The sequence below is a fragment of the Aureobasidium melanogenum genome (genome assembly GCF_000721775.1).
Source record: "Aureobasidium melanogenum CBS 110374 unplaced genomic scaffold scaffold_8, whole genome shotgun sequence".
Classification (NCBI taxonomy): Eukaryota; Fungi; Ascomycota; class Dothideomycetes; order Dothideales; family Saccotheciaceae; genus Aureobasidium; species Aureobasidium melanogenum.
Genome location: NW_024470060.1, coordinates 440,319 through 455,347, shown reverse-complemented (window position 1 = coordinate 455,347; position 15,029 = coordinate 440,319). Strand labels below are relative to the sequence as shown.

Below are 15,029 nucleotides of genomic sequence, written 5' to 3'. Positions count from 1 at the left end.
GCATCAATTAGCGGTTGGTATTGTCGCAATTGTATGAATAGCAGGCCATCAAAGCGTTGCGCCGAACTGCTGCGCTGATCCGCCACTTTTGCGGCTTTCCTGGTTGCTTGCTTCTGCATCCTCTCCACACTGGAATCTTGTCAGTTACACGATCGACTTTTTTCCTCTTTCCACTGATCAGGTATGCTCGAGGCCACCATGTGTTAACGCTCTGCCGCGCCTGCTAACTCGTCGCTCCCGAAGTGAATTCTCCTCTGCTGTCTGTCCTGGTAGTGTCGTCAGCTTCCACACTCAGACATCATGTCCTGGAGTCCACAGCCTGAGCCTCTGGGCCAGCTGGCGCAGTTTCTCAAAGAGTCGCTGAACCCTCGCGACAAGACTGCGCAAAAGAACGCTGAGCTGGTGAGCTGCTGCTCCCTCGATACGCCCTCTAGCAGAGCTGACCATCTTCGTACAGGCACTCAGAAATGCTGGCTCCAACCCTGACATCAACAACTACCTCGCCTACCTATGTATCAGTCCCGAGAGCCCCGCCGCTTTGTCCAACGATGACTACTTTGTAGCAAGGAGCGCCGCTGCTGTCATGCTCAAGAATAACGTCAAGGCATCCTACAAAACCATGGCTGAATCCAACAAGGACTATCTCCGCTCAACCATCCTCCAAGGCCTCCAAGACCAGGACAAGCGCATCAGAAGCTATGCCGGCAACGTCGTTACCGAAATTGTGCGCCAAGGTGGCATCCTGGGATGGCCTCAGGTTCTCTCTGAATTGATCTCGTTGATCGAGAACCGCAATGGCAACATCGCATCCCACATCCAAGACGGAGCCATGAGCGCGTTGCTCAAGATTTGCGAAGACCACAAGAAGGCTCTCAACCGAGTCTACGACGGACAACGCCCTCTGGATTTCCTGATACCCAAGCTTATTGAATTCACCACGAGCCCGACGCCACAAGTTCGTTCAAAAGCGCTAGGCACGCTGAACTTCTTCATCGACGACCCAATGTCGCAGGCCATGCAAGATAATGTCGAAAAGTTCCTTGTCCAGCTCTTTACCTTGGCACAGAACGATCAAGATGAGGAAGTTCGAAGATTCATCTGCCGTTCCTTCTCAAAGTTGGCCACCAACACTCCTACGCTGGTCTTGCCGCATCTCAGTGGTATCATCGATTACATCCTGGTTCAGCAAAAGAGCGACCCCGAATCCGATCTGGCCCTGGATGCCGCCGAATTCTTCTTCGAAAACTGTGAGGTTGAGGAACTTCAAGACGGATTCAACCAGCACCTCGAGAAAATCGTACCCGTGCTTTTGGAGAGCATGATCTACAGCCAGGACGATCAAGCAAAATTGGAAGCCGAAGCAGAGGAAGATGCGGAGAAAGAGGACAAGGAAGAAGATATCAAGCCCCAATTCGCCAGTGCAAAGGAAAAGGGAATTGCTGTGAACCCTGAAGATTTCGCGAATGGCAACGGCTACGCTTACGATGACGACGAGCTCAGTGACGGCGAGCTTGAGGATGACGACTATGGTGAGGATCCTGAAGAGATGTGGAATCTCAGAAAATGCTCTGCTGCTGCCCTGGACACATTCGCCACGCGCTTCCATGAGCGTGTCTTCGAGTTCACCTTGCCATACCTGAAGGACAACCTCAACCACGCAGAATGGCCGAACAGAGAAGCCGCTGTGCTCGCTCTGGGCGCTATTTCCGTTGGCTGTATGGAAACTGTGCAGCCAAGTCTCCCGGACCTGGTTCCTTTCTTAATCTCGCTGCTCACAGATTCGCAACCTGTTGTAAGACAGATTACTTGCTGGGCACTCGGCCGCTATTCTTCCTGGGCTTCTCATTTGGACGAGGCTGGTAAGCGCCAGTTCTTTGAGCCTATGATGGAGGGCATTCTGTTCCGCATGTTAGACAACAACAAGCGTGTACAAGAGGCTGCTGCTTCTGCCTTCGCGAACCTTGAAGACCAAGCCACTCGTGAAATCACACCCTACTGTGTCATTATAGCGCAGCAATTCGTCAAGTGCTTTGGCAAGTACAAGGATAAGAACATGTACATTCTGTACGACTGTGTTCAGACTTTGGCGGAGCATGTAGGTCCCGACATGGCACAGCCAGCTATTGTTGACCTTCTTATGCCTGCTCTTATTCAACGTTGGACTACAGTTTCCGACAAATCGCGAGAGATGTTCCCTCTATTAGAGTGTCTGGCATACATTGCTACTGCTCTCGGGGAGGCTTTTGCGCCTTACGCCAAACCGTTCTTCTCACGTTGTATCAAGATCATTCAGGATAACCTGGAGGAGAGCAACCTTGCAGCTTCACAAGCATATATGGACACACCCGACAAGGACTTCCTTGTCACCAGCTTGGATCTGCTCAGTGCTATCATCCAGGCACTCGACGAGGCTAGAGCTAGCGAGCTCATCGCAACCGCCAACCCGAACTTCTTCGAACTACTGGCTTACTGCATGAGGGACAGCAACAACGACGTCAAACAATCCGCATATGCTTTACTCGGTGACTGTGCCATATATGTCTTTGCCCAAATGCAGCCATATCTCGACTCTATCATGCAAATCCTTAGCATGCAGCTCGACTTGGCTGAGGCGCTGCGTGACACCGACCCAATGCTCAAGGAGACTGCTTTCAGAGTGATTAACAATGCCTGCTGGTCTGTTGGAGAAATTGCAATGCGCCATCAAGCTGGCATGGACCCCTATGTTGAAGATTTGTTGCAGAAACTCGGCATGATCCTCTTCAGTCAGCAGGTTCCTGAATCTTTGAACCAGAACGCGGCAATCGCACTGGGCCGCTTGGGTCTGGGTAACGACCAGAAGCTTGCGCCCCATCTTGCACAGTTCGCCCCAGCTTTCTTGACTGTTATGCAATCTGTCGAGTGGACCGACGAGAAATTGGACGCTTTCAGAGGTTTCGTCCAGATCGTATTGGACAACCCGCAGGCACTCGAGCAATGTTTACTCGCTTTCTTCTCAGCGATCGCGAGTGTGCCGGCCGATTCGCGAAAGGTTCCAGTATCTCAAACTGAGAGACCCTTTGAAGGATTCCACAAGGTACGTGTTGTATTGGCGAAACAGCAACATCCGTGACTAACAACTTTCAGGCTCTTCAGGCATACAAGAACATGATTCCAGACTTTGATGGTTTCATCAGCCATCTGCCTCAGGATCAGCAGTACGAGCTCAGACAAAACTACAGCCTGTAAATGACAACGAATATTCTTGAACGGAGTCGTACGCACATAACTCGACCGATGTCTTTCTTTTTTTATTTCTCACTCAATGGCGAAACCAACACTGGGAACAATGTCGTATACATGCCTATCGCAATGCATGGATGACGGCGGTATGATACGAAAGCACGCACGAAAAAAGTGGTTTCTGTTTTTATGATTTTTGAGCGTACTTAGCGTAGCGTAGCATCTGCACGGGTTAGCCGGCAGCCTTTTCTCTCTTTCTCTCTTGCTTTCTCTTCCCCATCGTTCTTTGCTCTTTCTTTTTTGAACACAGCATGAATGGTCGATGGCGTTTAGTGAGTCCTCTTTGGTTGAAGATGGACGATGCTTTGAGAGACAAGATTTTGTTGACCTTCTTTTCACTTCTAGATAGGTATATAGATAGGCCCTTTTCATCAGACAATTGTATCATCCCCGCATTGGCCCCTGTATATCCTTACGATCTTACGATGACGGGCAATGTACAAGAGCTATGTATGCCAGGTCTTGGACGAGAACCCCAGCCGTTACAACGAAGTCGATAAGGCGATAGCTACTATGGCTGCCCATGCAATGCGACAGATGAGCTACCGACTGGTCGAAACCGCATTGCAGTGCCGATCTCCTTGTTCAGAGGCACGATTGAGAAAGCAGAATAGCCCATGAACTCGATTCAAGTGGAAAATGTTCAAAAACAGTCTCTCATATATCATTACGTGCTGTGCTAAGTAACCAACCGCTTTGGTAACGGCTTGGGCGATATATAGGTTGTATGGACAATACTTTGAGAGATAGGCAACGTGGTTTGGAAGCAATCATCTTACCAGTTCTTTTCAGCTGCATGCTTGGTTTGAAGAGGAATCTCTGTTTTTGAAGACCACCGCGGTTGCGGGTGACAGATCCAGCACACGGGAAGGCTTAGATGGACTTAAGATCGAGGCGAAGCTATACCTTGGCTTGACTCAGACTGATGGAGCAACATCGGAAGTCAGGCGACCGGTGGTTACGAAGATTATTGTGAGAGAAGACCTCGTACATAGAAGATCCAACTCGTTCATGGATACGAAGAGTCGCTCACGATGGCAGAGTGCGGTAGCGAGTTACAAATAAGGGGTGTGAAAGGGGGACAAGGTTTACAGTGTACACGCACGTCTGTAGGCCGCACGGAGTCTAGATGCAGAGTTGGAGTAGGATGGCGCCAAGCGAGAGCGACGACATGATGCGCATGCCCGACCTTGGAAACGAATCAACTTCTTGACTCTACATCGAACATCAGCCTGACATCGACAAGGCGTACTGGACTTTTATTTGCAAATTTTGGTATCCGGCATACCACCATATTTTGTTGCTCTCGTGCAGCCACGACGACCTGGGGCTTTAACCGTTTCCCCCGCCGTCGCCTCTCCCGCGCCTCGACACGATCGAACCCGCACCAGTAGCACCAAGCCTTCCACTCCTTGCACAAACAATCAACCAGGCCCATCGCCCAGCGCGAGTGCGGCGATAGTCACAATCCATCATGGCACTCACTCCGCCTCTTCCGCGAACAATGTCGACCTCGTACATACAGCCCGCCTCGACGCCCGCCATCATCGTCAACGGCAAACCATGGACGGTTGGCTCTCACTATGGCCCCATCTCCTGGAAATCAGAAAACATACATGTAAAATCCATGGGTCTGAGTTCGACGGGCAAAGGCATCCTGATTGGCATGCTCTCTGCCTTTGGCTCGGCCGCCTTTGTCGCTATCATCCTGGCTTTCATCTACTTCTTCCGATACACTAATCGTGGTCGTATCTTCCTCGACAGCATTGGCAGACCTGGAGAGTATGATGATGAGCAAGCTTTCTTGCGTGAGGAGGAGGATGCTTTGGAGACCATGGACGACCTGCAGCGTGCCGAGTATCTGCGCGCTAAGGGTAAGTGAAGCACATGCCTATCGTCCTACAAAGAACCGTTGCTGACTTTGTGTCTCGAAGCCTTCGTCACAGCTAATCCTCCTGAGTCGATCCAAACCGACATTTCCTTGTCGCAGTTCCTTGCAATTCAAGAGAAGGGTGTACAAGCTTGGGAGTTTGAGCCGGAACTGGAAATCGCAAACTGCTTTGTCGAAGGTCGCACTGAGATCGAGTTCTTCGATGCTGAGTGCAGTGTCCAGAGCAACCTGCCTGTGCCCAAACAGAACGAGGTTTACTACTGGGAAGCGAAGGTCTTCGACAAACCTGAAAACACCCTGATCAGCATCGGCATGACCACAAAACCATACCCTCTGTTCCGACTTCCTGGTATGTTGCAACTCTTGATTCTGCTTGGCTCCCATGACTAACTCGTACAGGTATGCACAAGCACTCCGTAGCTTATACCTCGTCAGGCCAACGCAGATACAACCAGCCTTTCTCTGGCACAAATTATGCACCATCATACGAGCAGGGAGATGTCGTTGGAGTAGGCTACAGACCTCGCACCGGAACCGTCTTTTTCACCCGCAACGGAAAGAAACTAGAGGATGTTTCTCATGGCCTTAAATCACAGAATCTGTTCCCCACCGTCGGAGCCACCGGCCCTTGCAACATTCAAGTCAACTTTGGCCAGATGGGCTTTGTCTTTATTGAAGCCAATGTCAAGAAGTGGGGTCTCGCTCCCATGACTGGCAGCCTTGCACCGCCACCACCATATGGAAGCGAACAAGGTAGCATTTTCCTCGAAGGTGGCAGGGAAGGTGTTCGTGAAGGCCAGGCATTTATTCATGGTCGCACACATAGCGCTTCCGTCCGTCTAGGAAGGCAAGCAACCAGTCCCGGCCCTCGACGATCACCCACCGAGATTTCTCTGGCTCAACTCAGCCTGAATGAATCACGGGAAGACATAGGTGAAGGCACGAGCTACACGGCAGCTGGTCACGTGGCCGAGGATGCTGATACGATGCCACCGCAATCGGACGCTCCACCACCGGAATACGAAAGCCCAGATGAGGAGAACCAGTTCTCAACACCACGGCCGAGCATGCACTCTGAGCAATCACGCCTACTACCCCAAGATCCACCAATTCCTTCTTACGAAGCAGCGGTTGGGGAGCGGACAAGTGAGTCTCATGACGTTGACAACTAGTCTATCAACCACGACCCATCTTTACATCATATTTCTTTTCTGGAGTCTTAGCGATCTTTTCATTGGGTGGAAGGTGTCTTTATGGATTGTGTATTTTCCCCTCCGAACAGGCAGGGCTGGCAGGGCAAACAAGGGTTTCATGGTTTGGGCAGGATCAAAGGAAATTTGGGGTGGGTTTGAGTGTTATATTCTTTCGTAAATTCACAATACCTTGTCGACTTCTCATCTCTCCTCTCTTTCTGAGCGCCACAAGAGCTTGTGACATGCTTGACAAGTTGAGCCTCACCCCAGACGATAACGATAACGAATTGTGACGTATGCCTTCTTTCATCAAACGCCTTCGACCATTTGGTGGCATCTGAGAACAACACAAGGCAAAACATACAATCGTTTACCACATGAAACCGACTCTGCAAAAGCTTTCACAAGCAATCATGGCCACTTCAAGCATTCTCACTCCTCTCAAAGAGCTCAAAGTCGCCAAACATCAGATCCCAGCACATGGCTTGACACCAAACACATCCATCCAGAACAAACCTCTGCTGCTATATAGAAATGCATTCAAGATGAGCACTAGTGCAAGTCAAATCGAAGAACATCTAAGCAAGGTCGGTGTAGTAGACCCAGCATGGAGGTATACTGTGAGTTATCTCTTCAAACAACCCACTGTAAAAAGGCATGATTTTCTAATGGCACTAGATGTATTCGACGTCACACTTCCACAGCACTTCACACGAAGTGCTCGCCATCAGCCATGGAGAAGCCAAACTCTGCTTCGGGCATGAAGACAACCCAAGCCGGGTGGAAGAAACCTTGAAGCAAGGAGATGTAGTCGTCGTGCCTGCAGGTGTAGCTCACAGATTGCTAGAAGACCTCAAGGGAGGATTTGAGATGGTAGGATCATATCCTAGGGGATTAAGTTGGGATATGTGTTATGGGAAGAAAGGGGAGGAGAGCAAGATTAAAGGGATTGAGAAATTGGGATGGTTTGAGAGGGATCCGGTGTATGGAGAGGAAGGGCCTGCCACGGAGGTTTGAAGCTTGTGCTTGGAGGGACTCATTGCCATGTTGGAGCAGCGTGAAAGATACAAGTCTTTGATTGTATTCTTCTCCTCTACACAGGCCGGCCCTGTGTCCGCGCGATATCTGTACAGAACTTCCGGGATTGGACCCAATTCAATGTGAAGCTGCAAGAAGCACGATCTGACCGAGCAGAAAGGACATTCGCGAGAAGCTTCCATCTTATTTCACCAGAGCAACTTCTGCCTTAAAAACAATAAAGTGAAACGCCGTCTTGGCCGTCCTGAGGCAGCCGCGGTTTGGCAGCCACGGTTTCCCCAGAATTCGGGAATCGCCGTCAAGGGTAGGCAGTTGCCTCAGCGCGAAGTATGACATACTGAACAATCGAGAGTGAGCTCCTACAATTCCGCGTTCACTTCTACCCCTCTATCACATATCGCCCTTTGACAATACTTTCGGATTCGGTATTGTGTGTCCGTCATCTGGGTATCGAACTCCAACCCCCCAACTCATTTCTTCGCCACTTTCTCAAAGCACAGTCTTGCTCGGCGACGCGCATATTCACAACCGCCCGCGTGCTCAAACCCCTCATACCGCAATCATGGCGAAGAATGCCACCGCTATGCCCCAGCTGCCCGGCAAGGACGACATCCAAGGAACATGGGACTTCCTCGCTATAGGTGTCGAGAAGATTATGAATCACCTGCGTGATGGCATCGACCTCAAGACATACATGAGTCTGTACACTGCCATCCACAACTTCTGCACAGCTCAAAAGGCTGTCGGTCAGACCACAAATCTCAATGCCACGCATCGTGGAGGTCAGTCCGATCATTTGCCTGCCCATCCACATGTTCCAGAAGGCTAACCCACGCTCGCAGCACACCTCCTTGGAGAAGATCTCTACAAGCGCCTAAATGACTATCTCAAATCCCACCTGGCTAGTGTCCACGCCGAGATGATCAAGCACTCGGACGAGGCTCTTCTGTCCTTCTATATCAGAGAATGGAACCGCTACACCACCGCCGGCACCTACAACAACCACCTTTTCCGTTACCTTAACAGGCATTGGGTCAAGCGCGAGATTGACGAGGGCAAGAAGGACATTTATGACATCTACACTTTGCACCTCGTCCGATGGAAGGAGGACATGTTCGGCACCACCCAGAACGCTGTCATGGATGCCGTCCTGCATTTGGTCGAGAAGCAGCGTAACGGCGAGACTATCGAGCAGAGCCAGATCAAGAGCGTTGTCGACTCGTTCGTGTCGTTAGGCATCGACGAGCAGGACAGCACGAAGTCTACTCTCGATGTCTACCGCGTCTACTTTGAAAAGCCATACCTCGAGGCTACCGAGAAGTACTACGCCCAAGAGTCTCGCCAGTTCCTCGCCGAGAACACCGTCGTTGAATACATGAAGAAGGCCGAACAGCGTCTTGAAGAAGAGAAGGAGCGTGTACCTCTGTACCTTCTCAACGAGATCATGACTCCGTTGATGAAGACTTGCGAGAGGGCTTTGATTACTGATCACTGTGCCATTCTGCGCGACGAATTCCAGGTCCTTCTCGACAATGATAGAGTCGAAGACATGACTCGCATGTACAAGCTATTGGCCCGTATCCCGGACGGACTTGATCCTCTGCGTAGCAAGTTCGAGGCTCACGTTCTCAGAGCCGGTAACGCTGCCGTTGACAAGGTTGCCTCTGCTGCCGAGAGTTCTGTCGACCCCAAGACTTACGTGGACGCCCTGCTTGAGGTTCACACAAAATACTCGGACCTCGTACAGACCGCTTTCAACGGCGAGTCTGAGTTCGTTCGTAGCCTCGACAATGCTTGCCGCAACTATGTCAACCGCAACGCCATCTGTAAAAACGGATCAACTCGCTCTCCCGAGCTTTTGTCCAAGCATGCCGACACACTGCTGAAGAAGTCGACCAAGAGCACCGAAGAAGATGACATGGAGCAACAACTCAACCAGGTCATGACCGTTTTCAAGTACATTGAGGATAAGGATGTCTTCAACAAGTTCTACTCCAAGACACTGGCCAAGCGTTTGGTTCAAGGCACATCTGCTTCCGGCGATGCTGAGACTAGCATGATCTCCAAGCTCAAAGACGCCAGTGGATTCGAGTACACCAACAAGCTCCAGCGTATGTTCCAGGACATGCAGACATCTAAGGATCTGAATGCATCATACGACGAATGGTGCAAGGGAAACCTTGAAGAGTCTGACCGCAAGGCCATCATCGACTCATACTACAATGTCCTCGGTACTGGTTTCTGGCCGCTGCAGCCTTCGAGCACTCCTTTCACACCCCCACAAGACATCGCGCGCACGTACGAGCGATTCCAAAGCTATTACCTTAGCAAACATGGTGGCCGTAAGCTTACTTGGCTCTGGCATCTTTGCAAGGGTGAGATCAGAGCGAACTACGTTAGGATGAACAAGGTCCCATACACCTTCCAAGTCTCGACATATCAGATGGCCATCTTGCTGCTCTTCAACGACAGCGAAACTGTCTCATACGACGAGATTGCCGAAGCCACGAAGCTGAACAAGGACACACTCGATCCCTCGATTGCTATTATGCTCAAGGCAAGAGTGCTCACAGCCAAACCCGAAGGCGCTGGTCAAGCAAGCGGTACCTCGTACACTCTCAACCACGGCTTTAAGAACAAGAAGCTCAAGGTCAACCTCAACATCGCCATCAAATCGGAACAGAAGCAGGAAGTCGAGGAGACGCACAAGACCATCGAGGAGGACAGAAAGATGCTTATGCAGGTAAGTCATTCTCTGAACAATGTCATTTCGAACGTGCAGTATGCTAACGTAATCGACAGTCTGCTATCGTTCGCATCATGAAGTCTCGCAAGACAATGAAGCACACACAGCTCGTGGCCGAGGTTATCTCGCAGATCAAGAACAGATTTGTGCCCAAGGTTCCAGACATCAAGAAGTGTATCGACATCCTTCTGGAGAAGGAGTATCTCGAGCGTCTGGAAGGCGATGAGCTTGGCTATCTGGCTTAGTGGTAGAGCATGGAGAGACACGAAACAATGGGAGCAGGCGTTTTGGGGTGCGAAAATGGGATGCCCTAGTAGAATTCGAGCATGGCGTTCTGGATGGCGTGGCTTTACAATCGTCGCAAGATACGACGGTCATTATTCTGGAGCTTTCACGTTCGTAGAAATGCAATTGCACTTGTATCTATCCTTCTCCTCACCGAACAGTACTGCACATGATTCCTTGAGCATGTTGACACTTGATATGATTCGGAGAAGTGTCGGATCTAATCTTATCTCCACACCTGGGCGGAAAGCGCAAACACTAATGACCGCCCCGCGACCAGCCAGCAATGATCATCACAAGAGCAATCCACGTTCTTGATCTCATTCAACACACACGGTAACCAGATGCTGGAACTCCACGGCACCGATATACCAGTTCCTACAGCTATTGCGCCCCATCGCTGAAGAACAGCAACGCGATGGAAAGACAGAGGAAGCGTACGCCGCACATCAAGCTCGGCAGCCAAGTATACATCACTGACCATGAATTGCAGGCGAGCTGCGCGACCTTAACCAGCGGGCATGGGCCGGTGAAACAAATGTCCTTCCTGTACAGGGCTCGCTCGACTCGTCCATGAAAAAGAACACCGCTTTCATCAAGCGTTTGAGAACCGCCATCAACGCTGCTGGCCAGGCCGTCTTCCTGCAGGAAATCTGCACTCTTTCCCTCCACAAATACCTGTCCGAGATCATCTCTGCCTGCTTCGAGGGCCTCACTAAACTCAAGACTCCTGGAGAAATCGCTGCCGGTGTTGAAATCGTCTCGGCCCTTCACCAACGTTTTGGTCCCGATGAGTTCACAAAGATGCTCGGCTGGTTCGTCGGCCGTGGTCTTGCCACTCCTGATAGAGCTCAGTTGAAGGCTTTGGCTCAGGATGTACGGGAGAGAGAAGAGAAGGAGCGAATCTCGAGACAGCGCATTCTTCTGCGTGTGGCTACCGAATTGTGGCTTGTCGGTGTCTTGCGTAGTCTGGAAGACATTGCTCGCCCTGAAGAAGCCAACAAGTTGAAAGAGTCAGGGAAGCCTGCGGAAACTCAGCCCAAGGCCAAAACTACACGATCCGATTCAGCAGACCCGGAACCTTTTCCTCTGGAAGTACTCAAGGATATGCTGGGCCACGATCGCGAGCATGTTAATCTACCTCTGGTTGTCATCTTCGTCAAGAGTTTTGCCTGGGATATCTTGGCTTCCAAGTCTGCACAGGATGGTCGCAAGACTGTTGCCGAGGATGGATCGACCGCCACGACTAATGCTACGGATGAAGTTGAGGGCGACGCAAATGGAACTCAAGACCCTCCGCTATGTGTCCCCGACATGCAGCAACGATTCAAGAACATTCTCAGCCGCTACTTCCAGGACGTCAAGGCACATATAATTCGTGATCAGAAACATCTCAGTGCCCAAGGACGACGCAATGCCGAAGCATATGTCAAATCTGGAGAAGTCTTCGAGGATCGCCAAACCAACTTTGAAAAATTGACAAAATCTCACGAAAAGTTGGTCTCAAATGCTCAGATCCTGGCAGATGCACTAGGTGAAGAGATGCCAGATCTTTCTGAGAAGGAGTCGAACAATGCTGGTGGTGATGGCGGTATTGGTCTGGTCAAGACTGGTGAATATCTGCGCGGCCAAGGCGAAGGCGCTGGCATCTGGGAGGATGAAGAAGAGCGACGCTTTTACGAGAATCTGATTGATCTCAAAGACAGAGTTCCTGGAATCTTGCTTGAGGATGGCAAGAAGAAGAAACCTGACGGCGACGATCAAGTTGGTAAGCGGGTTGATGAGGCATCTGAGGTCAAGGACAAGACCGAGGGTGCAGAGCCTAAAGCAGCAGAGGGTGACGACCAGTCGACTGCTATCGCCAACAAGACAGTTGGTGCTCAGGTCGACGCCTTGCTGGCCCAGCTTGTTGATTTGACCAACAAGGATCAAGTCGATCAGTTTGCTATTGACTTCTGCTTCTTGAACTCCAAGGCTTCTCGGAACCGCTTGGTAAGGGCTATTCAGGACATCCCCAAAGGCAGGACCGATCTGTTGCCTCTGTATTCGCGTCTTGTTGCTACTCTCGGAAAGCATCTGGTTGACGTTCCGCAAGCATTGATTGCCTATCTCGATGAAGAGTTTAGAAGTCTACAACGGCGCAAGTCGAAGGATTTCCTCGGACAAGTCCGTATGGTCAACATCAGATATATTGCCGAGCTCACCAAATTTGGTGTTGTCCCTGAGCATGTCATCTTCCACTGCCTAAAGGTCAGCCTGGACGATTTCTCACGTATGAACATCGAGATCATCTCAAATCTTCTCGAGAACTGTGGTCGCTACCTCCTCCGCAACCCAGACACCTCACCCAGAATGGCTTCTTTCTTGGAGACTTTGCAGCGCAAGAAGGGTGCTCAGCATCTGGGACAACAAGAGCGCATGCTTATCGAAAACGCTATGTACTACGTCAATCCACCTGAGCGAGCTGCCATCCAACAAAAAGAGCGTACTCCTCTGGAGCTGTACGTGCGCAAGCTCATCTACTTAGATCTGTCGAAGCGCTCCCTCGAGAAAGTCATTAAGCAAATTCGAAAGCTGCACTGGGAGGAGCCAGAGGTCCCAGAATTACTTCGCAAGATCTTCACTAAGCCTGGCAAGATCAAGTACAGCAATATTCATCTGCTGGCTGTCATTCTTGGAGCACTGCACCGCTACCACCAGAACTTCACTGTCTCTGTGCTGGACGACATACTCGAGCAAATAACAGTTGGACTTGAGACCAACGACTTCAAGCAGAACCAGAAGCGTATCGCCGAAGTCAAGTATCTTGGAGAGCTGTACGTCTACCGTATGGTTGATTCTGCACTCATCTTTGATACGCTCTACCACATCGTGAATTGCGGTCATCCAGGTGGTTTCGCTCGCCCTGGTTCCTACAACATGCTTGACTTGCCGGATGATTACTTCCGCATCAGACTTGTGGCTAGTCTTCTCGAGACCTGCGGCATGTACTTTGACAAGGGCGCCGTGAAGAAGAAGCTTGACTTCTTTTTGTCCTTCTTCCAGTACTATATACAAACCAAGGAGCCGATGCCCATGGATGTCGAGTTTGTCGTTCAAGACATGTTTGCCCTGCTGCGACCTCAGTGGAAGATTGCTACAACTTTCGAAGAAGCACAGCAAGTCTTCAGCGATGCTGTCAAACACAACTATCAGACGACCGGACCTAACAAGCAGCAAGAAGAACAGGAAGAAGAGGAAGAGGAAGATGGCCGTGGCATCGACGACGTCAACAACGACGATGGTGAAGACGACAAATCTTCAGGGGACGAAGCTGCAGAGCCTACCGATGACGAGGCCGCTGCCGAAACTCCAGAGGAAGACTCCGAAGAGGAAGAGGAGCACATTATCGTGACTCGCCCTGAGGACCAGCGTGATCCTGAGGCAGATGCCGAGTTCGATAGAGAGCTGGCCAAGATGATGGCAGACAGTGTTGAGTCACGCAAGTTTGACCGCAAACCTGTCTTTGACGTTCCCTTGCCAATGCGTAAGACTGCCACTGCCACGTCAACTCCTAACAGTGAACCAAGCCAGCCCGTTGAAGCTCCTTCAAACACGATGAAGTTTGCACTTCTCAGCAGGAAAGGCAACAAACCACAGGCAAGACTTTTGACCCATCTTTCTGTAGTTTCAAAGTGCTTGTATGCTGACTTTCATAGACTCGCTCTATTGACTTACCTTCAGACTCGAACTTTGCGGTTGCCATGCGCAGTCAGCAAGAGCAAGCTCGTGCAGAGCAGCAGCGCATCAAGAACTTGGTCCTGAACTATGATCTCCGCGACGAGGACCCTAACGATGGTGAATCATCCTTCCACTATGTTTTACAGCACAACACGAATCGCACGGTTCTCGTAGGCAAAGGTGCCTTGAACCATCCACTGCTACCTAGGGATTCCAACAATCCTGTGATTGCAAAAACGTCCAACACATTGAGATCAAGCAGCCATGGCAATATCAACACTGCTCATGGTCTAAGTCTTCATTCACCCTCTCCCCCTTCTGCGATCACATCCTCTTACGTTTGCACTCGCGACAACGAAAACACAAAGCCCAGGCTCTCCACATCAACCACAAGTGCTAACTCATCCTCTTCTACACCCACAGCTGCTCTAGATGCTCAATCTCCCTACAATCAACCTCGTATCGACAAATCGGGAACTTCACGTAACGTCACAAGAAGCAGAAAGCTGCAGCTCAGTGATGTTGACTGGTATGCCAAATCCTCCTCCTCCAACCCCCACACACCATCGCAGAAAGAGAAGCCAGAAACTCAATTGAGCTTGGAGTCATACATTGTCACAAGCAAGAGGCAGAAAAAGACTTCTGGAAAGAAGAACAAAGGCTCTGATGCTCTTGGCAATTCTTGAGCCAAAAGGAGACGGTGCAGCTTTGAAACAACAAATCACAAGTCACCAATACCAGAAACGACAGAAGACTGATGTAAGGCCCCCCGTTGGGCAATCGCAGGACTTGAAAAGCATATCGATACGTATTGATTACCGAACCGACAACCACCGACATATGAAGCTTCGTATGGCTTTGTCCCTGAACGGCC

At 50.5% G+C, this 15,029-nt stretch overlaps 5 protein-coding genes across 5 annotated transcripts; all 5 read left to right on the top strand.

Annotated features, from left to right (window-relative positions):
* Positions 1 to 300: 300 nt before the first annotated feature.
* Positions 301 to 3,228, top strand: M437DRAFT_74760 (ARM repeat-containing protein; the record flags this gene model as incomplete). The annotated part of the gene is made up of 3 exons (XM_041026297.1): positions 301 to 402; positions 458 to 3,076; positions 3,127 to 3,228. 3 exons carry the CDS (start codon positions 301 to 303, stop codon positions 3,226 to 3,228), a joined length of 2,823 nt encoding a protein of 940 aa, XP_040880533.1.
* Positions 3,229 to 4,756: 1,528 nt separating this feature from the next.
* On the top strand, positions 4,757 to 6,345 carry M437DRAFT_83888 (SPRY-domain-containing protein; the record flags this gene model as incomplete). The annotated part of the gene is made up of 3 exons (XM_041028010.1): positions 4,757 to 5,156; positions 5,217 to 5,522; positions 5,573 to 6,345. 3 exons carry the CDS (start codon positions 4,757 to 4,759, stop codon positions 6,343 to 6,345), a joined length of 1,479 nt encoding a protein of 492 aa, XP_040880532.1.
* A 434-nt stretch (positions 6,346 to 6,779) lies between these two features.
* On the top strand, positions 6,780 to 7,383 carry M437DRAFT_47237 (uncharacterized protein; the record flags this gene model as incomplete). The annotated part of the gene is made up of 2 exons (XM_041021416.1): positions 6,780 to 6,986; positions 7,045 to 7,383. The coding sequence occupies 2 exons, from the start codon at positions 6,780 to 6,782 to the stop codon at positions 7,381 to 7,383; spliced, it is 546 nt and encodes a 181-aa protein (XP_040880531.1).
* Positions 7,384 to 7,987: 604 nt separating this feature from the next.
* Positions 7,988 to 10,395, top strand: M437DRAFT_47032 (Cullin-domain-containing protein; the record flags this gene model as incomplete). The annotated part of the gene is made up of 3 exons (XM_041021370.1): positions 7,988 to 8,186; positions 8,247 to 10,147; positions 10,207 to 10,395. 3 exons carry the CDS (start codon positions 7,988 to 7,990, stop codon positions 10,393 to 10,395), a joined length of 2,289 nt encoding a protein of 762 aa, XP_040880530.1.
* A 458-nt stretch (positions 10,396 to 10,853) lies between these two features.
* On the top strand, positions 10,854 to 14,841 carry M437DRAFT_46772 (ARM repeat-containing protein; the record flags this gene model as incomplete). The annotated part of the gene is made up of 4 exons (XM_041021318.1): positions 10,854 to 10,872; positions 10,929 to 14,098; positions 14,134 to 14,272; positions 14,579 to 14,841. The coding sequence occupies 4 exons, from the start codon at positions 10,854 to 10,856 to the stop codon at positions 14,839 to 14,841; spliced, it is 3,591 nt and encodes a 1,196-aa protein (XP_040880529.1).
* Positions 14,842 to 15,029: the final 188 nt, after the last annotated feature.